Below are 24144 nucleotides of genomic sequence, written 5' to 3' on the forward strand. Positions count from 1 at the left end.
AAAAAGCTTCAAGGGGCATTGGGGCATAGAGAACCTATCACATCAGCTATCATCCTGTTATAGCCCATATGCACTCTCTTACCAGTAAGAGCAAGCACCCAACTGGCCTTCTGCTCACCAGCTTGTGCAGCTCTACAGAAAAAGCCCCCAGGGAGCAATCAGGCCCTCTTTGTGTAAAAGTCATGCGGGTTGAACCTTCCTGGCCTTTCAGCTGCTTCACCCCACAACCCTAGTGGGCTCTTAATGGGAATTTTCTCTGGAATCACATTGCACTGTAAGTGCAACAGTCTTATCACTGCTGTCTGTGCAAAACTGCAGATGAAATGGTGCCTCATTTTGATACAGGGAAGCAGATTTATTTTTACATGTTCCATCATTTGCTTCCCTTGGTTCGTGATGAATGTTCAAATGGCTCTGAGCTTGGTATTCCCATGTCTAAATTACATTATAAATTTGCGTTTATAGGTTTACAGATGCCCTCACCAGAGTACATAGTTGATGTAGAGTCTATGGACATTTTCCCCGTTGGCTGGTGTGAAGCGAACGCTTATAACCTAACTCCACCACACAAAGCTGTTCGTAAGTACATGGAAACCTCAAGCAGTGTAGGTATTCCATCAACGGATTATCAGGGAGTTTGTTTTACGTCTGTAATCTAATTTTTGAAATTACCAACTTAACTAGCCGCCAGGTAACCAGGCTGTAAGTGTACTATAATAAATAGTAATAAATCTAATTAGTGACCACACTCTGCAGCACTGGTATTTGTACTGTCTGTGTGATCAGTCCCTCTAAAAACGGGATTGCTTGTGTTGGGAAAGGCCGTTACGTGGTTTGGGATTGCACAGTGTAGCTTGTGGGTTTGCAGTGGGGTTGTCAGAGTGAAACCAGTTTTGTTGTGCTGAGCCAAGTTCACTCGGGCAGCTGAGTGAATTAGGGACACTGGAAAAAAAAGCCAAACATAAAATATAGTGTGGGATAGACAAAAAGAAGCCATCCAGGTGCTCCCTCTCCAAAACAGGATCTGCTCCATCTAAATTGAGAAACATTTGCTGGCCTCCTGTGATGGAGTTTCAGCCCCTTCCCAGGGTATCTATCCCATTATTTCACTGCCCTTACCAGCTCAGAGATTTCCCTGGTGTTTAATTTAAATCACTCCCAGCACAATTAAGCCCGTAGTGTTTTGTCCTGCCTCCAGTGCATATTAAGACCAATTTCTTTCTTTTCCATTTGCATTTGAAGGCAGCTCATGAGTGCTTGGTGGCTTGGTGTTGTTCTCCCGTTCCTCGCAGAAACTATCCAACCCCGATCTCAAGCCACCAGACGAAAAATTAGCCTCGCTGTTTATATTAATTAACATCTGAAAGGCAAATTTAAAATGTGTCAACCCTTTTGAAGAGTTAAATATGCTTAAGTTAAAAATCAGACAGCCGGGGCCTAATTTGGGAGACTACTGCTATGGCAACATTATGCAGCCTTATCGCAATTTATAGCTGGGGATAAATTATGCTGGAGGTAATCATGCTTGTAAAATGTAATCTTATCCATATGTGTTTCTGTATGGAAAAATATTTGTGTTTTTATTTTAATTTTTTTTTTAATATACTGAACCCATAAAACACAATATTAACATTCCAGAGGAAAGATTAAATGTATTATTACAGCTTTAAAGTAGGTTTTAATGATGTAGTGACTTACTTAAAAATACCAAGAGAAGATGGCGATAGTAATTAAGTACCATTTCATTGTGTTAGAAGTCATTTTATAGTCAGTGCATTTATACAGCTTTTTATGCATTCTGGGTATACTTTATAGGACAGAAGGGTACAAAACTGTTTTTTTTTTTCTTCCTTGTTTCATTTTCACAGTGCGAAGGAAAAGAAGAATCGCAGTTGTGCAACCAGAAAAGCAGTAAGTTTTTGCTATTTAAGGTGATATTTTTTACAGGGATGCATCAAGGTCTTCCAGGGAAGACAATATACAGCAGCTGAGTGACTTTGCTAACGACTGCCCAGATACTGCAGCAGAGTCGGCAAGGGGTTCCTTTAAATCTAAAGTATTTCGAGCATATTACAAAGTCTTTATAATAGAAATTTTTTTACTGGTTGGGACTGCATAGCCAGTGTCTGATGGCCAGGAAGGGATACTTATAGAAGATGGACATCTACCAGGAGGGCGTTTCCCTATCTAGCCTTGCTATTTCTAGAAACTAGAATTTAAGGGATTTACATGTGAATATTTGCAGCCTGAAGGGTTGAAGCTCACAGCCCAGAGTATATTTTTGGAAGAGGGGTGGATCTGGCTCCCTCTTCAGCAGTATGCTGGCCCTAGGCTTTGATAAACCATGTGTAAGTGGGGTTGCATTTGAGGTATCTCCATTCCTTGGTCCAGGCAGGTGCTGGTGTATCTCTCAGTCCAGCCTGAAGGCTGGTTCTGCCCCTTTGCCCCATCTGACACTACTAAATACACTGAATTGCTGTTTAACAGGTTACCATCCACAGTGCCTGTTGAGAAAATACCTCATGACCTCTGCCCAGTTCCTCAGCCAGACACAACAGGTAAGGCTGCTCAGCACCAGCAGGATCCTTATTTCAAGGACCCGTTGCCTGTATGGAGGGGGATGACCCCAAAAAGGGAGCAAGTGTGTCATATCGGTGGGGAGATGGGACCACATCCTCAGGTGGTGTAAGGTGGTGTGGACCCACCGACAGCGTGAGGAGTCTCTGATGTACAGCATGTGAGGGTCTGGTCCTCTGCATGTGAACATTGTGTCTTGCTGGGTTTAGCAGAGTTCCCCTGCAGCTTGCCCATTTTAGCTAACGATGTTAGGGCCGGGCTAATGAAGCCCTGGTGGAGATGGATTCAACTTTTTAATTGGCATCGATGAAATTGCTTCCACCAGGATTTAATGGGTCCCTGCGTTAGCATCAAGACTGTGTGGCATGGCTGCTACTTCTGCTAAAGGCAAATTTTTCTCCCCTTCAGCAATGGCAGGAGGCTCTGAGAGTGCCGTATCCATCCGGTTAATTGCATAGACTCAGCAGGAGGGGCAGGATTTAACTCACTTTATTTCAGCAGACTGCAGGACACACATTGGCATCTGAGCCAGCATCACAGGGCCCCGTTACAATCAAGTGGGGAGAAACAGGCTCTTTTTGGGTATGATAACCAAAAACTGGATAACCACTTGGATGGCACCATGAACCGTGTCTAGAAGTACCCACTTCTCTCCATGGGCTATAAAGGAGCCCGGAGTAATTAGCCTAGAGCCCAGACAAAGAAGCTATTCTGTAGAGCCATGCTGGGTCGGGGGAATGGCACCCCAGTGCTTACGGGGTTGGGCAGTAGCTGAAGAGGGGTTTGTAGAGCTCTCCACCTGAATTTTTTCTCCCTAAGCCGATTCCATATCGCTGAGAGGCAGCTAATGCATTCTCTTTCTGGCCAGTTGCAACTGAGTTGCTCGCATCCATCTGTGATGTGAGTTATGAAAGAGCCTCGGGTCACATTATGAATGAAATCCTTTCCCGATTCTCCTTTTGCTAGGGTATGCAGACAAATCAGTTGCTATTTAAAAGCATTTGCTTTTCCTGTGTCAGATGGGTTTGAATAGCAGAGGCTTCTCTACCTTCTATCTCAGGGAAGACTTTATGTGCCTCCTTTAATAGTCTCTCCTCCTTCCCACATCTAGGAGGAAGAAGGGCCCTTGATTTATTATACAAAAGTGCTACACGCACATCAATGCTACTTTCTCCTTGCAGGCACCATCAATGGGAGATACTGCTGCCCCCAGCTCTACATCAACCACCGCTGCTTCTCAGGTCCATATTTAAACAAAGGCAGAATAGCAGAGCTACCTCAGTCTGTCGGGCCTGGCAAGTGCGTGCTGGTCCTCAAAGAGGTACGGCTCAGCTATCTTTTGGGGGGATTTCAGGGGAAAGCCTGGGTCATGGGTTGCCAGGCCCAGAATTTGAAAGGAATGCACCTAAAATTGTCCTGGAGTTCTCTAGTGGTTTCCATAAGTCAAAACTGCAAGCTGGGAAGAGAGGGTAGGTGTATGTATTGCGGGTTTTGATGAGAGAGCTGACATTTGTGAAACATGGGGAGTTTTGTTGGTTGGGAGCAAGTTTTGTTTAACTGCAAGAGAATTCATGTTCTGTCCAGGGCTGTCCCCAAAGAGGACCTCTGTGGTTGTCACCATCAGCCTGTTTCTCATCACCCATGATGCTGTTGGGCCAACAGATTCAGTGGGAGTGACACCTTTATATGTGTGACCATGGTCTGATGGGGCCCAAACCACCAAGATCCGAAGTGAACAGGACAGAAATGCAAGCAGGGGTGTGTGCGATGTGCTGAGTGGAAGCTGTGGTGTGCTCAGCTCTTGCTGAACGTGGATGGGTTAATCCCACGCAGCAGGGATGGCAGAGCACCACCATCTGTTCACTTCATCCTGACCCAATCATTTCTTGCTTTGGGCCAAATCCAGAGCGTTGAGGGCTTGCTGTTGACCTCAGAGAAAAGTTGCTTGAAAGAATGGACTGTAATCTTTGTGGAAAATGTTTATGCACACACAGATGAAAGGCAAAGTGACTGCAGGTGGCAGGGGACAGCAAGATGGTACTGTTGGATAAGCAGCATGCCATTGGTGCCAGAGCATTTCAGTTTGACTTGCATCTTCTAGAAATCCAGATTTTCCAGCTTTCACCCTTGATGTGGATGCAGGGATGTATCTGAGCTCCCTCTGTCCTTGATGGAAAATCATGGGAACTTCTAGGTGTCCATTTATCTAATGTATTTGTAAGACCCTCGGTGCCCAGCTCAGGATGTTTGCAGTTGTCCGAAGTGAGGTGAAACTCAGCCCTGGTTTCACACATGAAAGGTGAGATTCCTCCGAGATCACCCACCACTTTTGAAAACACCTCTGTGCTGTGCTGTGGAGTGATTCCTGTGTCCCCATTCACCTCCCCATCACCTACCTGCGCTGCTTTTATACTCAACAGCACTGCTGGTTGTCTCACGTGGTTGAAAGCTGGGCCATGAAGAGATGCCAGTCATCCAGCTGCAGGTGGGAAGCTTGGGTCTCAAAGAAGCAAGTCATAAATAGCCTTCAGCAAAAAGTAGGATAAAGTGGTTGCACAGCAAAATTTGACAGCTGCCAAATTTGCAAGCAAGTCCATAGTGGCTTGCTGATAGGGAGTGTTAGCAATCTGCTGCTCCTTGGAGAATAGGCAATGAAAATCCAACACAGAGGAAATATGAGGCATACACAGTCAATACTTATGCTAATGTTTCTTCCTCCGTTCTTCCTGGAATTTGGATTTTTGAAAACATAAGCAGTGCAGAGCTTCTGACGGGTCCTCCCCTAGTATCTTAGGGCTTTGCTGCATAGACTCACACCAGCTTCTCCAAATTCCTCAAGAATTGGACCAATTACCATCTATGGAAACCAACCTGAGTTTCCTACAGAAAGCCTGTTTTCTCTTGCTGTGCCTCCTTACAGAACTGCTAGCTGAAGGAGCAGTGAGACATGGGCATCTTGCTTCTGGAGACATGAACAAGTTCCCAAGGATCAGGACAATGGCAGTGGCCCAGTATTGGGCAGTGTTATTTTGCAGATAAATTCAAGCTCATTCTGGCTAGAGAGACCAGGTCCAAATTCTGGAAAGGGTGAAGAGAAGACATTCAGGATGTTGCTGTAGGGGAGATACATTGGTTCCTATCAGCTGCTGCTGAGGTGAGCGAGGTGTCAGCATCTCAGAGAACCATGGGCAGGAGGGACGATAGGGGTACCCAGCACATGGAGGAGGCAAGAAGTGATGAAGAAGACATCACTGCATTGAGATGAAGTTCTGTAGCAGCTGCTAAAGCACCAAACAGGACTGCAGAGCTGAGTGGTGAGAACAGCACAGGAGATACCTCCTCCAGCCCAGGACCACAGGCAAAAGGTTTTGCACAGCTGAAGAGCTCACACGGGGCCCCATCCCTCTGAACCCCGTCTCGGTGCTGGGCTTCACGCATTTGTCTTGCTTTACACCTGCTGATAACGTGGCCCCGAGAATGCAAGTGCTTTATAATTATCTCTCTCTCACTATATAAGATAATTGCAGGCCATTGTAAATTATGCATCAGCATAACTTGTCTGGAATAGATAAATTATACATGGGATTTACTTTGGCAGCACACAGGGGAGGGTGGGAAAGACAAAAACTACAAAGGAAGAGTGGAGTCAGTGGCAGTCTGGTGAAAGTTTTTTAAATCACTCTGGTCTCCAGCCATAACTTACTGCCTTTAGAGACACTAGTTAAAAATCTGTGTGGGTTGCCAGCCAGTTCACAGTGGGCAGCAGTCTCTGTGATGGAGATGCTGCTGTGTTTGGCACTGACGGAAACCCCAGACTAAAATCAGCTGAACAACAAACTCCTGCCCCATTCCCTGGCCTGGATTACTTAAAGCAAGAAGCAAGCAGGTGGCCTCTCCCCACTAGCACCAGGTGATGGGAGACCTTGGTCCTGGCTGGGTGCTGAGGGACGAGCTCCTCATCCTCTGCCTTCCTCCACACTCAACCATGAGGGTTGTATGGAAAGATGCAGGACAACTGTAGTTCATGATGCTCCTCAGCCCTCGTTTCCTACAAGGTCTTGTCCTTCCTTACCTCCATCACTGATGCAGTGAAGCATCACGCTGGATCCAGCTCCAAACAAACTGGTGCTGCTCGCCTGCACGCTAATAGTGAGATAGCTGTGGGTCAGTACTGCTTGATTCTGGATTAAACAAAGGTTAGGAGATGCCCTTGTGGTGGAGCATCTCCTTCCATTTGAGTAGTGTGGGCTGTTCTCACCTGGAGTTTTGTGAGAGAAGCAGCACAGATAGTTTTGGTTTTGTGCAGCACCTCTTTTCCAACCGAGCAGGCGTTTCTTCCGAGTTCTGCCCAATTGCTTTGTCCTAGTGTTGGATTCAGAGGTTGTGAGCTCTGCAGTGAGGAAACTGCAAAGGTACCTTCCAGAATGGCAGCCCTTGAGCAAGATTTCCCAGCAAAATCTTGAGAGCAGTTGCAACTTACTCGATAGTGTGATCAAAAATACTGATTTTAATTCTCTCTGTGTGTGTGCATGTATCCTTGCATCCATGCAAAGCCTGTCGTGAGTGACAAGCAGCTCTTGTACTGTCTAGGGCCAAACTTATTTTTAAAGCCTAGCTATTCCCGGTGTCAGCACAAGTTTCTTTCACCCCAAGCGGCAAGTGAGGTGGTAATGCCTGTTGTTTAACATCAGCTGCAAAGCTTATCTCATTTCTGAGATACTTGTTTGGAAAAGAAGTTGGAACTTGGAGCCAAATACAGTGGAGACATAACTGTTGCCATCCAACAGCTGCATCTGGGCTGAAAAATATTGACTGTATAGTAGCTAAGATATGTAATAAATGCTAACTTTAAGTTAAACATATTGTCAGCTTTACATTTAGTTCTTGGGTCAGAATATCTAAAAAATACTTCTGAACAGTTCTTCCATCTATGCCAACAGCTTGCCATGGCAACATTGTAAAACAAAATGAGGTGTCTTTTTGAATCTTCGGCTGATCTATAACCCACCATATCTTAGGGAAATATGCTGTAAAGATTAATTAGCCTCATTGCTTACCGCTCTTACTATTTTTGAGACACTTCGGTCTTTCTCTATTTAAAAAGAAAATGGACTTAAAGGTAATGTGACTGTCCAGCTGATTCAAACAGGAGAAATCGGCCAGCATTTGTGAAGGAAAAACTACTGCACTCTGCAACTTGGATTTTTTGGAAGTACAGCATGACTTCTTAGGAGAAATTTGCATAATTAAATCATAGTGCTCAGAAAATTAAGCAGCTTGTACTGAGCCTTAGGCATATGGTTGAACCGGACTGATAGCATTATTATTAGTGATCAGATATAATGTTGGAATGGCAGAAACCGCCGTAGTCTGCAAAGATATAAACTGCATTTTTGCAAGAGGGCTCACTGACATTCTCCAAGAGTGCTCTGTGGACTTCAGCTCCTCTGTAGTAGCTCCTTCAACTTAGGATCTGGACATCTGTAGTTTTGAAATGTCATGGACCATCATAAGCCTGTCAACACTTAAGCGCTACAACCTTGACTACAACAAAAGCTCACCTTTAGATCTTTGACCATCTAATGAAAGAATACTAAAGAACCCTCCCCCCCACCCCTTGTCTCTCTGTCCCACAGACATGTCATTATTCCAGATAAAATAACAGTTTACTGTCCTGCCTGAGGCTAGCCTGGTAGTTAGGGTCTCTCCTGTTAGGTAGGAAATGTGGGCTTCATATTTCAGAGTAGGGAAATTTAGTTTCTCCTAGTAAGGATGCTGATCATAGGCCTTGAGTAGTAGAAGGGTTGCAATGTTATGTTGAACTGCACCTCGTCACTGATACGTCCTGAGAACGCTTCATCCAGGGTTGGGACCATTAATGAAGAGGGATGGAGAGATGGGAAATATTTGAATACCAAAAATCTATGATGGGGAGGAAAAAGGTCCTGAACTGCCCAGTGGCATCATGCATGCCTAGACGTGCTCAGAAAAGGGCCCTTGTGCATTTGAAAATCTGTGACATGGAAAACTTCATAGCTAAGATGTCAGATGCTTATAAGGTTGGGTAGAGGCTTGTGACAGTGCTGTGTGATCGTGCTCACGGACGTGACTCCAGCCGACTTGACTCTGAAAGTCCAGAAGTTCAGCAGTGTCAAAGTAGAACCTCATAGATGCATAGCAGCAAAGCTGGGGTTGTCTAATCCACTCCTCTGCTCCAAGGCACCACTGGCTGCACCCAAACCATTCCTGATGGAGAGGGATGGAAATAAACTACCAAAATCTCAGACTGGTCACACTCCAGCCAAAGGGAATTTAGTGAATCAGATCAAAATTTGACTGGTCTGATACAGGCGAAGTAACTTTTGATCTCCAGAGAAAGTTGGGAACTAGAAAGTTGGAAACAATTCCCCCCCCCACCCCCTTGATAGTTTTTTGGTGACTTTTCTGTTCTTGCTTAAGTAGAGGAAGTCACTAAGCAGGAACTGAACCCAAAATCAAGATTCCACCAGTCAGTCTGCCAGGAAGAACTGATTCAGGCTAATCTGCCTTTTCCAACATTTGCCTCCTACGGCACAAAATCACTGTTTGCAGGTTGGATGATGCACTGGGCTGGGACTCCCACTGTCCGATTTCCTGGGTAGGATCCTGAGGATCCTAAGAGAAGTAACACAAGTCTCATTGCTTTCATTCCTCCCTCCCATTTCATTTCTGATATGATCATTGTGAACCCTCTTCATTGTTTTCTCTTTAATCATAATTATTTTTTTTCAGAAGAACCAGTGTTCTCCCTAGTGTGTAACATGAAGCACTAGCGTTGTTAGAAAGTAACGCTGTTAACATGGTGATGGACTTCTGCTGTAGGGTAAAAGGCCAACCCAGTGACTTATCTGAGATACAAGAAGATTAGAAGCCAGAGGTTTTAAAAAACCCTTTTTTTTTCCCCCTTCCCTTAAAGAGAAATTATCATTCTTACAAAACACTCTTTTTTTAAACTGAGTTTAGAAGTTTACAGAGTCCTGCTGATGACAAGCCAGCTTTGAGAAAAGTCCTGGTATTGTGGGTGTCTTCGCAGGGCTGGATTTCATTAGGTGTCTGGGATAATGCCCAGACATGGCCACACTGTTATTTGCAGAGTTGGCTTTTCTTTTCTTGCTCATTTCCTAACTGTTCTGACAACTCGTACAAACACCCATCAGCCTGATAAAGGAGCAGGACAGCGTTGTTTGTGGGAACTGGTCAGCAAGAGACACTTGCTTTTTTGCTCCTGGATTTCCCACCAGGAAGCAGGGTGGGTGTGTAGGTGTGCTTAAGGAGAACTTTCCTACAAGCTCCTGTGTAGGTGTTAAATAACTCCCTGCATTTGCTGATCAAGAGGGGAAGACATCTGATGAGTTGTGAATGAGTGTAGGAGCTACCCAGGCACTTGATGCTTTTTAAAAACCCACCTTTGCCTTCCCTACATCAGGTCCCCATGTCTCTGTGTCAGAGGCCCCATCAGTGTGTGGGTGAGAGGCAGGCAAGGAAACATGTGGATGAGCAACTGGATGGGCTCACTCTCTTGGTGGTCAGTATGGCTTAGTAACTAGTATAGCGAGTTCTGTGATGAGATGGGAACCAGCTGGACAGCTGTGGGTAAATCTGTGTTGTTTCCTGTTGTGTGAGATAGGGGAGTGTGATCCTGCCCTTCCTCACAGAGTGCTCGGAGATGTACAGGTGATCAGAGCTGCATAAGATAGTGCTATTAGTTACGCATTACTTTAGGTGTCTCTAATTGCACTTTTATTGAAGAGTGATTCAAGTACTGTCTCCAAGACCCCAATGATAAATTAAATTTTGTTTCTAGTAAATAGCCAAGCAACTCAAACCTCAAAAACCTCAAAAACCTCAAAAAAAAAAAGAAAAAAAAAGAAAAAAAAAGAAAAAAAACCCCACCAAACATAAACACATTGCACTTTGCAATGTGACCTAGACAGTGTTTCATTTGTGATGAACCACATTCATGGGTGCTGGGGAAACTTAACGCTGGTGATACTGAAATCGTTTGCAGGCTCCCAAGGCATTAAAACCAGGCGTTAGGTAAAGAGTTAAATTATATCAAAACCAATCCAGACTCACTGTGGGGTCATTCATGTGCATGCAATGCAGAGTGTTCAAACACATGGTCTGGTGCTATTAAGAGATTTGTTTTTCTTGTATTTATCTCCTTAGGCCAAGTGTAGACTATTTAAGCTTGGATTCTCTGACCCAATAGTAGGAATCATTTTTTATTCTCAGAGACTTTGATTAAATGGATTGACACACGTGTTTTGTTGTATAGAGTGGACGCACACTGGGTTGCAGGCGCACCTCCTGCAAACTCTTTTTGTGTAGACTTCATTAATATTCTGTTAATACAGCCAAGGCACGCAGCGCTCGGACGCTTAAGCATATTGCTGACCTCAGGTATGTGGGTTTCCCGTTCGGTGTGTAATGGTGCACATGGCTTTGTACTTCGTTGAGCTACCAGAAGTATTTTCATTTTTTGTTAAATTGAGCCGGTATGGATGCAGCGAATGGAATGTGCTTTGGGTGAGAGAGTCTGTCTCAAAGAAAAATTACTGATTAACAGGAGATTTTGAGGGTTAGCTGGTAACATTTAATGCACTCACCGTATCAGACTGATGTGTCATCCGCCGTATGTTTGGCACACTGACCCAATCCGGGAACTCTTATTGCATCTAGTACTTAGCCTGTGCAGCCTTGGACATAAACTGGCACCTATAAGCTGCTCCTGCCTATGCAGTACCTGGGTTCATATTCAGTGGGGTCAAGAACAACTTTTAAACCCCTAAGTGTTGTTGGATTTGTCTCTCAATAGGTTCTCAGCATGGTGATCAATGCAGCTTACAAGCCAGGGAGTGTTTTACGAGAACTGCAGCTAGTGGAAGACCCTCAGTGGAATTTCCAAGAGGAAACACTTAAAGCAAAGTAAGTTTTCAGTGTGTGCACTCTTTTATTTGGGAGGCTTCAAGAATGGAACTGACTGGGGAAAGAAAAAGAACAAAAGATTTTTTTTTTTTTCTATTGTGAGAGTTTTACTTTTCTAATTATCATTTTGCTTCACTGAATTATTTGACTCGTTCTATAGCAACTTAAGAAATGAAATATTCACCTGAATGGTTCATTTCTATTGTCTTTCTGCAAGCAGCCGTCCTGATTTTGATGAAAAATGCCATGTTTATTCAGTGAAGTCCTGAGTTCTGTGATAAGCTGTTCCTATAAGCTTGGCTATTATTGAATTAACTCAATTCCCGGCCCTCTAAATGTAGGAGTATTACTGCTTTTAATATAGAGTCTGTCACTCTAATGCGGAAAAACCTGGTGAAAATGAATGACACAAAAAAAAAAAAGTGCAAAAAAAAAATAGGAGGGACACATTTTTAAGCGGGAGAGCGATTAAGACAAAATACTAACATATCAAAGATTCAGGTCAAGGTTTGAGGTTTTTCAAGAATATATACTTTAATTCTCATCAACACTTAAGAAAACTGTAGAAAATACTCAGATTTCCCTTTCCAACTTTAAAATTTACCCATGTATGTCTTCTTTATGTAATGGTCACTACACTTAGGATGTATTCCAACAGCCATTGTATCTCTGAAAGAAGGGAGTCTCACCTAAACTCTCTGCAGAGACCCTCCAAAGAGCAATTCTTCCTGCTTCAAGATGGATGTCAACAAATAGTTCTTTGAAGACAGTTTTCTCCATTGACTAGCTCGGGTCACCTTGACTTTTTGAATACTCAAGTTAAATGCAGTGAATCTCACCCTTTGTACTGAACTCTTGTTACTCTTTTTCAAATAAAAGCAATTTTCACTTGGTTATTTGAAATGATTGGCTGTCAGATATGGCACTATTGATTGCTATTGTATTTGATCTTCAGCCATGCAGCTATTGCAGAAAGTTCATGTGTGCTTTTATTGAGGGAGGGAGTTGAGAACGTTTTATTCTGCATACTTGGAAACTGCTTTTCTAAAGGAGGATTGCAAATAGAAATGAAAAGCTACTAGAAAATCCCATTTTTAATTTGCTTCCTTCACCCATGTGGAAAGTCATGGTTTTGTGTTTGTCAATTGAAATTTGGTGGATGGAAATCTGAAAGTCATCCTTGCACATGCAGATTTTCATTAAAAACAAGTCGTCGTCCATGACCTGGGTTTCACTGATTCCAGGCTCCCACGCTCTGTACTAGAAAACATCAGATAATGCACTCCCGCAGGTACTTAGCAGTTGTGAAATCAAGTCGTAATGCGCCATCTTAATATCCTGTCCTGCAAAGAATTTGACCTTGCAGGCAGTTTTCCTATGATCGGTATCCAGAATAGGACTTTGTTGGGATTTCTCATTTGAGGGTGGCGATCTGCCTTGTGCAAAAGCAGCCATATCTAGTCCTTGAGGCTGCTGCAATCCTTATTTCTAATGGGAGACAGCCGGAAAAACGTTTAACTGACCATAAAGTGCAGGGATGCCCTTGTCCTTGATAGCCAGCTCTGTCTACAGCCCAATCCACTGCAACCCCAGGCAGCCTGCTGACGCCGGGTGTACTTACACCAGAAAGACCAACTCAGTGATGAGTACATGGGCTGCTAGAGATTGTCACTCATCTGTATCACATCAATCGCTTATCCTCCCTCGCTGTTACCTGATGTGCTAATCATACTGTAATGAGCACCTCCGTCTCCATTACTTTCCCCCATGATGTTTCTACCCATTTATTCCTGTGTCTCCTTCCTCCTCCCATCTATTTAGCAGGGCAGCCAGCCTGCTGGGATATACCTTATGTCTACATAGCCTGATAGATAAAAGTATACCACTGCTTTCCAGCAAGGAGGTTTTGTATTTTATGTTGGCCAGCCAGTCACAGGCTGTGTATGTGTTCCTGTATGATGGCTGACCCAGAAGGCAGCAACCTCAGCTCTTCGGTGAGTCAAGCAGCATCTTTCAACTTCATCAAGCCACAGGATGGATTATTACAGGCTCGGAGCTGGGACAGCAAATTTTGGAGTGACTTCTGAGCATAGCAGTGTATTCTCATTCAGGGTGGCGTTGTCCTTTGGCTCCTGAGGAGACAGAGCCTATGGGCCTGGACAGCACCTTGTTGCTGTAGCTGTCTGGCTTGGGGCTGGAGCTCTGTTCACAGAGTGATGCTCAGTGGTCATTCTGTCTTGCCTGTGGGTAGTTTGAGTACTTTTAAGAGTGGGCGACAGAGGGTTGACATGCCCCACAACTGTCTGACTACCCTAGGACTTCCTTCTCTATTCCTTCCTGAGTTTGCTTTGAGTTACTTCATCAAGAAGCATATCAGGGTTTTAATTGCATTTGGCTGTGCAGAAGCAGAAAAGAAAACATGCCTATGAAATCAGATACCCTGGGATGCACAAACAGCACATGACACTTTGCATCAGGTATATGACAGTCAGTTGAGCTCCAGAATCTTAAACAGAGACCTGTAATGAGCAAATGCCTGTCTAGACCAACTTCCAGCTACACCAGTTCCCAGTGGTGTCTTGCTGCTAATGATGACAGCTCTACAGCCAGCTGGAGTGTCTGTGCTGTAATGTGACATGTCGTGTCACTGCCTTCCTTCTGATGTAGACTGACAACTCCTTGGATCTTGACAATGTTGTTGTTTGTTTGCAGTGACGGCTGCGGTAGGGTAGAGCAATGGGGAGGGAGGAGAAAGGCGAAGAGAAGGCTCTTTTTCCCACTGGCCCAAATGCCAGATCGTGCACTGCCAGGAATGCATTATCTCAGTCCTAGGGTAACCTGCGTTTAGTTTATTCCGCTGTCATGAGTGACCAGCGCAGAATCAATTACACTAGCCTTGCAAAGAAGATAAACAATTTAGATTGTCCAAAGAGATGTGTTTGCAATGCGTGATGGCAGTCGCTTCCCATCAGTGCTGCTGGCTCTCTGTGAAAATAGTCAAACCTGATTCATTGGTGATGATGAGTTAGAAACGTCAGGCCTGATCCTCTGAATTCCCGTGAGGGCCAGCCGAAGCTGTAGGCATTCAACCCTTATGGTTTTGATGCTTTAAATTCAGTGCCTACATTTAGATTTGGCTTCCCAATTTTACATGACGTGCTTGAGGGACTTCATGCTTTTTAAGGGTTTTCATAGGTAAGGGCTGTAAGTGGAGTGTTTGAACTAACCCAGTTTTGCAGGAGTTTGGACATAAACAGGACCAGTGTGTGCAGAGAGTTACCTTCTGGGTCTTGTGTGAAACCCAGTTAATCAAAATAAGAAAGATGAGTATTCCTGGACTCCTTCATTAAATGGAATTTTGAGCACTTCCCAAAGCCAGTAGCTGATCTCTAGGAATATTAATCCCCATCACAGACACCATTGCTTTGAACCAGATGGGATGCAGCTAGCTTTGCTTAAGAGAACCGACCAATGTCATTACAAGGCCACTTGGTGTCATGTTTGAAAGCTGAAGACTATTAGGGAGTCACAGAATCACAGGATGGTTTGGGTTGGAAGGGACCTTAAAGATCGTGTAGTTCCAACTCCCCTGTCATGGGCAGGGACACCTTCCAGTTCCCTCAGGACTTGCTATAATATTTCAGCTCATCAGGTCCCATGGACTTGTCCTCCTTCAGGTTCCTTGCTCAGATGGTCTCAAACCTGATCTTCTCCTGCAGTGGGGGATTCTTCCTTCTCCTAGTCCCACCTTTGTCTTCTGCATTTTGGGCAGTGTGGCTGGAGCACTTGCTGGTGAAGACTGAGGCAAAAAAAAGTTGTAGACAACCTCAGCCTTCTCCATATCCTGAGTAACCAGGTCTGCTGATTCCCTCCAGAGAGGGACCACGTTTTCTCTAGTCTTCCTTTTATCACAGATGTACCTATAGAAGATTTTCTTGTTTCCCTTGATGTTCCTGGCCAGATTTAATTCTGTCAGGGCTTTGACCTTCCCAACCTGATCCTTGGCTGCTCAGACAAATTCTCTATATTCCTCCCAGGCTACCTGTCCTTACTTCCACTCTCTGTAGGCTTCCTTTTTTGTGTTTGTCCAGGAGCTCCTTGTTCACCCATGCAGGCTGCCTAGAGTTTTTGCCCGACTTTCTCTTTGTTGGGATGCATCGCTCATGAGCTTGGAGGAGGTCATCCTTGAATATCAGCCAGCTTTCTTGGGCCCCTCTTCCCTCCAGGGCTTCATCCCATGCTACTTTATGAAATAGATCCCTGAAGAGGCCAAAGTCTGCTCTCCTGAAGTCCAGGGTAGTGCCCTTGCTGTGTGCCCTCCTCTCTGCCCTAAGGACCTTGAACTTCACCATTCCATGGTCCCTGCAGCCAGGGCTGCCCTTGAGCTTCACACTCCCTGGCAGCCCCTTGTTGGTGAGACCAAGGTCCAGCACAGCTCCTCTCCTCGTTGACTCCTCTGTCACTTGCAGAAGTTATCATCAGCACACTCCAGGAACCTCCTGGATTGCTTGTGCCCTGCTGTGTTGTGCCTCCAACAGACACCGGGGTGGTTCAAGTCCCCCGTGAGGACCAGGGCTTGTGAACGTGAGGCTGCTCCCGTCTGTCTGCAGAGGGCCTCATCTGCTCGGTCTTCCTGGTCGGGTGGCCTGTAGCAGACCCCCACTGTAATGTCACCTGTCCCTGCCCTGCCTTTAATCCTGACCCATGAGCTCTCGGCCGGCTCCTCACCCATCCCCAGGCAGAGCTCCTTGCACTCCCGCTGGTCACTGACATAGAGGGTGACCCCCCCTCCTCGCGCCCCTGCCTGTCCTTCCCAAAGACCCTGTATCCTTCCATTCCCACACTCCAGTCACAGGAGCCGTCCCGCCACTCTCTGTGAGGCCAGACTGTAGCCCTGCAGGTGTGTGCACGGCTCTAACTCCACCTGTTCATTCCCCATGCTGCGTGCGTTTGCACAGAGGCATTTAAGCTGGGCCCCCAGTGAAGCTGACTGACTGGCTGGAGGGGCTGGAATTCCTTTGTGCTGCTCTTCAGGCGCTCTCCTGCTGGCCTGGGATCCTTCTCCAGGCTCTGGGCATCTATTTCTGGCACTGGAAGTTTCCTGATGCCTGGAAAAAGTCAAACATCACACCCCTTCATAAGAAGGGCAAGAAGGAGAATCCAAGTAACTGTCATTCCTGGAAGGTTATTAGGCAAATTCTCCTGGAAGCCATTTCCAAGAACATGCAGGACCAATAGGTGACTGCCAAGAACCAGCATGGATTTACAAAGGGCATGTTGTGCTTGATGTGGTAACTGGTTTGGTGGTTGAGGGAAAAACAGTGGAAGTTATTTATGTTGATTTTAGCAAGGCTTTTGGCACAGCCTCTCATAGTGTCCTTATAGCCAGGCTGTGACGATGTGGATTTGCACGTGTGTGTGATGAGTGGAAAGTTGACTGGACAAATGAACCCGAAGGGTTGCAATCAGTGATATGAAGTCCAAGTGGCAGCCAGTTATGCACAGTGCTCCTCAAAGGCTAGTACAAAGCTATGGCTCATACGATCTAGTTTGTCTTCCACATCAGCTCTGCCACATACTTTTTGAGGCACTGCAAGGGTGAATTAGTGTGACCACATGGCCTTCTGCACCAAATACTGAAAAGTCATTAGGACCAGTGGAATGACTTAAACCCTTTATTTCCATAGCCAGGAGGAGACTTAACAAGACATGTCCTTACAACCAGGACAGTTCCAGAGCCCTTTCTTTATCCTGTTTTCAAGAGTAGAAAATGTCACTGGAGGATTAAATAGCTTTGGAGGAAGATAACTTCTTGTGGTTTGACAGACTTTAAGCTGAGAAGACAAATCAGAAATTTACTGCCAAAGAACAGATAGGAATTTTTGGTTCCCTAAAATGAAGCTGAGGCACTTAGCGACTGAGTTGTTCAACCGAGTCTCAAGTATTGTCAGAACTGTGGGCTGAATCCTTATGATAAGACACATGAATATGAGGGTAGTTTTAGTGTTCTTACTGTTTGAAGTGTCTTCAGCACAAGACTTTCCATGTCATCACCTAAAGGACACGTGGACAAGTGCCAGGTCCTGCCCTTGGGCCACAACAACCCCCTGCACGGCTACAGGCTTGGGGAGGGGTGGCTGGAGCTGTCTGGGAGAGAAGGGTCTGGGGGTTCTCATGGACAAGCAGCTGAACAGGAGCCAGCAGTGTGCCCGGGTGGGCAAGAAACCAACGGCATCCCGGCTTGTGTTAGAAATAGTGTGAGCAGCAGGAGCAGGGAGGTGACAGTCCCCCTGTGCTCGGCACTGGTGAGGCCACACCTGGAGGGTTGTGTCCAGGCTTGGGCACCTCAATCCCAGAGAGATCTGGAGGGGCTGGAGTGAGGGCAGAGGAGGGCAACGAGGCTGGGGAAGGGCTGGAGAATAAATCCTGTGAGGAGCCAGGGAAGGAGCTGGGAGTGTTGAGGGTGAGGAGGAGGAGGCTGAGGGGAGCCCTCATCCCTCTCTGCAGCTCCTGACAGGACATTGCAGAGAGGCTGGGGCTGGGCTCTGCTCCCAGGGGATCAGGGACAGGACAAGGGGGAATGGCTGGAAACTGCCCCAGGGGAGGGTCAGGCTGGGCAGGAGGAGAAAATGTTTCCCAGCAAAAGTGGTCAGAGTGGAACAGGCTGCCCGGGGAGGGGGGATTCCTCATCCCTGGGGGGGTTTCAGGGCCGTTGGGATGAGCTGTGGGGGATGTGGTGTAGGGGAGAACTTTGTAGAGTCGGGCTGAGGGTTGGGCTCCATGATCCCAAGGGGCTTTTCCAACCTGAATGATTCTGTGATTCTGTGATCACATGATGGTCCTTTACTGGAGCTCCTAGAGGGAATTTTGTTCTCATGAACCTCTGATCTATTTCATCAAAGGAAGCTTCAACAGAAACATCATATCGCCAGCAAAGTGCTATTAGCTTAATATTTTTGCTCATGGATTAGCAAAGACCCCAGTATGTTCTGCACGGGAGTTGTTTCAGCCATAACCATTTCTCCAGTTTTTGGGATCTGAGCGCAGAGAAAGGGGGAAAGAAAAGGAAGATTTCTTCGGTTTCAGATGAAAAATCATTTTAAAAAGAACAGTGATTTCTATGAAAACTGAAAATGTTGTGCTCGACACGCTATTTTTAAAGTCGCCAGTGCTGCCGTGCTGTGCATGCAGGTTACTGCTTACAAGTGGTTGGGAAGATAGGAGTCCTAGTATGAAAACATCAGTAAGAGTATCAGTAGTTGGTAAATTTTTGAGTGATGCTAATGGAAAAGGATTTTCTGATTATATCCAAAGGAACTCTTTCCACATGGCTGTCCTAGAACAGCTCAGATTACATTTGGTGGTGTTTGTGTTAAAAATTTTTAGCGTGTGAGGAATATGGAAAATATTAGTAGAACCTGGTTTACAGTTGAAAGAGGTGTTACCAGAGCAAAAATAACGTAAAAAATATTACTGTGGCCAGTACTAACACCTTGGGTTATTGAAACTGATTGCTGCAGTCATGTTGATCTCCATTTTGCCATCCATTCTGTTAATTGCTGTGTGTGTTGCATTCAAACCAAACTGTGAAATCAGTCAGTAGTTCATTTTCCTAGTTTCATCTTTTTCTTTCACCAAGCACTTTAGTACAGTGGGTCCTTTCTGAGCAGCCAAACACAATCAGAAGCACACAGTTAGAAGAAGTCAGCCATCCTTGAATAATACCCATCAGGCAGCTTTCTCAGCTTATAAGGAAGAAGATCAAGAGGCAATTTGATTACAGTGCTTTTGCAGGGAAACAAAACCAGATGCAGCCGTTTCATCCTAGTGGTGAAAGTCAGAACAAGGACAAATAAATGTAAGTTAAATCCAGAAATATCCAGAGATAAAGTGAGGCATAGGCTTCTGAGGTATCGGTACAGGTGCTCCTGCTGCCATTCTTCCAATGTGGAGACCCTTGAGGGGAAGCTGGTGGTTTTCTGGAAGTGATGCTGTAGTCCAACCAAAGTTGTCGGGGTTCAGGTGAAGGTAATGCAGTGAAATTCTGCAGCTTGTCACAGGAGTCAAACTTATTGACCTAATGGTCTAGGCCATCACTAAACCTAATGGCTCCTGGAGAAGTAATAATGGCAGGAGTCTTTTCAAACACACTGAAAAGAAATATATAATGTTTATAAGCAGATATATTTAAATGCCTGTGGGATGTGTTCTTTTGATAGGAGTCCAGGTGTGTCACCATGACCTGGGGTTCTTGGTTGTGCACCAAGTGGGGTATCAGAGCCTGGTGCCCTGCAGAAACACTCATTTAGGTTCTGGAAGAGGTTTGTGTTGAGGTGATACTTCAGATCAAGTCTTCCACAACATGAGGATGGTTGGACTGGGCAGGTCTCAGACCAAGTTTCATTTGGGTAACCCTCTCTAAACACTTTGTGTACCACAGTTCCAAACCCTTTTCCCATACCCCAGTGTTCACAGAAAGAGGATTTGGGAGGGAGAGCAGCAAAAGGCGGTTTCTCAGTTGCTTTGCACAACTGGGTAAAACATTCAGAGAGAGGGAATTGGGTCTGGGCACATGCTGTCTATTTTAAGTCTCCGGCCACGTCTTATTTGTTTTGCCTTCTCCTCCTCTTCTTCTTCCATATCTGACTTATCAGCAGCCGATTCCCTGCTGGGGAATTGTGGATCTTAATGCACTTACAAATGCTTTGTCTCATTTTTTCTGACGACTGTATCTTTGTCTTTCATTGCCTCTCATCCAGTAATCTTTCTTTCACTGCCTCTCCCTCGTTTTCTTTTGTGTGTGTTACTTTTCTCTCCTCTAAGCACATTTATAATGCCTTAACACCAGGCGTTTGCATGATTGTCTCTTGTGTAGCATTCCTCAGGATGTGCAAGAGATGTTTTAAAAACCTTATCTCCCTGTTTACAATAGCTTGGTGCTGCTGTTTAATAAATTATGGGGATAATTGGTTTTTCAGAGTTCATATCTACAATGTATTACAGCAGGGATGTAACTGTATCTTTCTCAGCCATTTATCGCTCAGAAACAGTTCATATAAAACCCTGAAATAAATGTTTTAGTAGCACATGGATAACAAATTTAAGACAAAACTTTCATTGCAGATTTCTGCTCTAAGCATTCCCTGTAGGAATCAGTTTTTAGGGCCTTTTGCTGCAACCCCATTAAACAACTCAAGAGACTCCTGATTAGTTCCTTGGGTATTGTATTGTATTACCCACATCTCATAGCGGTGAAGTCATCTGGCCCCTGTATGGCAGACACTTAGATACTTCTATACAGTGTGTGCATCCCCGTGACCAGTCGGCACAATAAAACTGTGGTCGTGTTGTGAGATGGAACGTGATACGAGAGCTGCCTTGAGAAGGGTGGCCATGGAGAAGACCCAGGAGTGTATTGGCACTTATAGAGACAGTCTCCAGTGCAGCTGAAACACAGGGTGGTGACCAGAAGTCTCTGCAAGGCATATAAGCTGCTCATCACATGTCAATATTTGAAGAAAGACTACATCCCTCTCCCCAAAACTTTCCATCAGTTCATAGTATGGGCTTGCTGTCCTGTGTAGTATCCTCACCAAGCCTGCTGTGATATTTTTCCACCTCTTGCTGTATCTAGAGATATATCCAGTCTGCACATGCATTCTTTCCCAGATCTTGTCCACACCTCTGATTCATCTCACCCCGCCTTTCCTTCCTCAAGTCCATTTGAAATGGAGCCACTAAAACTAGTAGACCTGTTCTGCCTGCCTGCCTTGCCAAGAAAGATCCTCTTCCAAAAGTGATTAGAGAAGGTTTCTCCCTAACAGGAGAGTCTGTGCTGCAGCATTGAAGGACATCACTTGATTGGTGACATGAGGTGTTGTGCTCTTTTCTAGATACAGAGGGAAGACGTACAGGGCGACTGTTAAGATTGTGCGGACATCGGATCAGGTAGCGGATTTCTGCAGAAGAGTCTGTGCAAAGTTGGAGTGCTGCCCCAACTTGTTCAGTCCTGTGCTGGTGGCTGAAGTCTGCCCAGAGAACTGCTCTATTCATACTAAAACCAAGTACAGTGAGTATTGGCCAAAATGCTTCTTGTTGTTAGCTGGAAGTCAGAGCAGTGGGAGACGGCATGATCTAGTGGTGAAGAACAGTTGTGTAATACATTAATATTCAGTAGGATTCATCTCACCTGAGAGCAGTTACTTAATCCTGACTGGGCCACCATAAGCTCCCTTACTGTTCTGTACAGAGAAAGAGGCATCTCTAAAAAAATATCCCATCTCACTCCATCCTAATATATCTGTTTGAAAGTCATCACTTTTTGGAAGTCTTGACTTCTCTTCATATGTAAAGTTAATATAAGGAGCACATAAAAGGAACAAGCAGTGACCAGCTAAGATTTAAACTGCTACATCTGAGACAGCTTTGTTAGGTGAGATGAATCCTGTCCTGCTCCATGAAGAGTTTCCGACATACTCACCAGCACAGGCCAGTATCACGATGCTGAAGTTCTGGCAGGAGTTTGGGAGAACTGACTCTCTTTGCTCAGGATGTTTAATATTTAAACATGTTCCTGCCTACTCAGGGAGGCTGAAGTTAGGCATGTGTGCCACAGTTTTTTGTTGTCAATGTTACTGATATTATTGACTCTTAAATGTATCAGAAAAGTGGATGTGAGTGCTGTCCTTCTTCCTCTAAGGTTCCAAGAAACAATAAGTTTGATTTAAACCAATTAACTTCTCTTTGATGCCAGAGTAGAAAGAGAAATGGGCACAGGGAGATATTCTGATCATTGAATATGGGGTTTTATATAAGTCTATACATGAGCTAGACTCTTCCACTGGTAGCAAATGAGGAGTAGAGCTGGAGGAGTACAGCTAGGGGAGCTCCAGCTAAGATTGTTTCATCTCAGAGTTGTTGGTGGTGTGTGGCTGGAGGAATTGTCCCTCAAAACTCCATGAAAGCCTCAGTTCAGTGATGAACTCTGACATGGGTGCTAAGTGCTATTTTAGTTGTCCAGGATACCCCAGATGGTGAAGGGCAGAGTATCTGTCAGCCCCAGAGGATGCTCTGGAGCATGTCAGAAGGCATCTAATGTCAGCACCTAGTGTAAGGTCAGAGGACTCTCACATCCTTCATTTCAACTTAGGCCACAAAATAGTTGAAGGTAATAAAAACCTGTTCCTTTCTGCGTTGAACAAACATACATAATTCAGTATAGCTGGCCCTCTCCGCTCTCTGCTGAAAACATTAGCAGCTGAAAGTGTATCCAGGACTCTTAACTCAAGCAGAAGGGTGTTGGATCTGAAGCATGCTGGCCTCTTTCCCTCCAAATCACCGCTTGGCTTACTGGAAGCTTTTCCTAAGTACATATTGTAGGGTTAAATTCTAAACTCCTCACTCATCACCAATAAATATGTATACAAAAGAGCTGTAACACTCTGTGCTAGTCCAAGATGACATCTTATATTTACACTGGACATTTTTTCCAAATCAATGTATTTTCAAGTTTCCCGTAAAAGTGCACCTAGAGTGCAGTACTGAAGCAGTAGCAATAAGCAAGCCAAAGTTTTCTTCTTGGTGGTTAACGTTTTTAATGGGTATTTCGCTTCATTTCCCCAGCTTATTATTATGGGAAGAGGAAAAAAATCATTAAACCACCAATTGGAGAAAATAACAACATGAAAAGTGGATATGTCAAGCCAGCCAGACGTAGAAAAAGGCGGAAATCCATCTTTGTGCAGAAGAAAAGGAGATCATCAGCTGTTGATTTGAATGCTGCAGGCTCTGCAGAGGTATGTATTGCACCGGGATAAATCAGCAAAAGCCCCGTGGTGTTTTTTTTTGTCCTCCCATCTGTGTCTTCCTTTTGAGGGATTTCACAGCAAACCTTAACACTTCAGTTTTCCAGTTTGAGTCACTCCTTGCTACTCTGTTCTTCTTAGGTCAGACTGGTTTTACTGGGACACTTCGGGGACTTTTACCCTTGTCCATTCTAGAGTTGGGAAATGGAAGTTTTGCTCCCACCTTCATAACGCTCACTAGCTAACATGCTGTCTTAATAGTTTATCTTTGTTTTCCTTTGCATCCTTACAAGACTGTAGGCAGGCAGATGAGCCCCTTAGATGCTTTGCACAGCATCTGGCAGACTGAAGGAGGTCTGTAATCCACATCTAGGATCTCTTAAGTTTTATGATAAATAATAATTACTCATTGGCCATTGTGGTTTCAAGGGCTTTCATTTTTTCATTAACCATTCATATTTTTGGCTCACAACGTGAAGCAATGGACATTCTAGAAGCTTTAGAAAGTAAGCAAATTATTTTTGTCCTAAATATATGTTATTTGAGGCCTCAATCTTTGCAGAATGCCATGTGATATGACAGGGTCCCAACTTCAGCAAAGTTTCGTGTCCAAATACAACCTGAAGCAGACTTAGCAGACTGTTCCCAGGTGGTTTTCCCATGATAGTAATGACAAAATTCATGTGTGGTTTCCTTTCCTCAGCTGAGTGCCAGTGATTGCTGCTTTGTGTGATGTGAAATAAAACTGATTTACTTAAATTCCCTCTACTTGAGCTGGAGAGGGATATTTTAGTCA

At 44.8% G+C, this 24144-nt stretch overlaps 1 protein-coding gene across 1 annotated transcript in view; it reads left to right on the top strand.

The window, feature by feature from the left end:
* Positions 1–24144, top strand: part of SFMBT2 (Scm like with four mbt domains 2) — a 112226-nt gene that overhangs the window by 76594 nt on the left and 11488 nt on the right. The window contains exons 11-17 of the mRNA XM_026867362.1: positions 466–579; positions 1869–1911; positions 2488–2558; positions 3759–3898; positions 11435–11544; positions 21438–21613; positions 23167–23339. Coding sequence (XP_026723163.1) covers positions 466–579; positions 1869–1911; positions 2488–2558; positions 3759–3898; positions 11435–11544; positions 21438–21613; positions 23167–23339 — 827 coding nt within the window. The remainder of the gene's footprint in view (positions 1–465; positions 580–1868; positions 1912–2487; positions 2559–3758; positions 3899–11434; positions 11545–21437; positions 21614–23166; positions 23340–24144) is intronic.

The sequence above is a fragment of the Athene cunicularia genome, unplaced genomic scaffold, assembly GCF_003259725.1.
Source record: "Athene cunicularia isolate RWA unplaced genomic scaffold, athCun1 SCF_3, whole genome shotgun sequence".
NCBI lineage: Eukaryota > Metazoa > Chordata > Aves > Strigiformes > Strigidae > Athene > Athene cunicularia.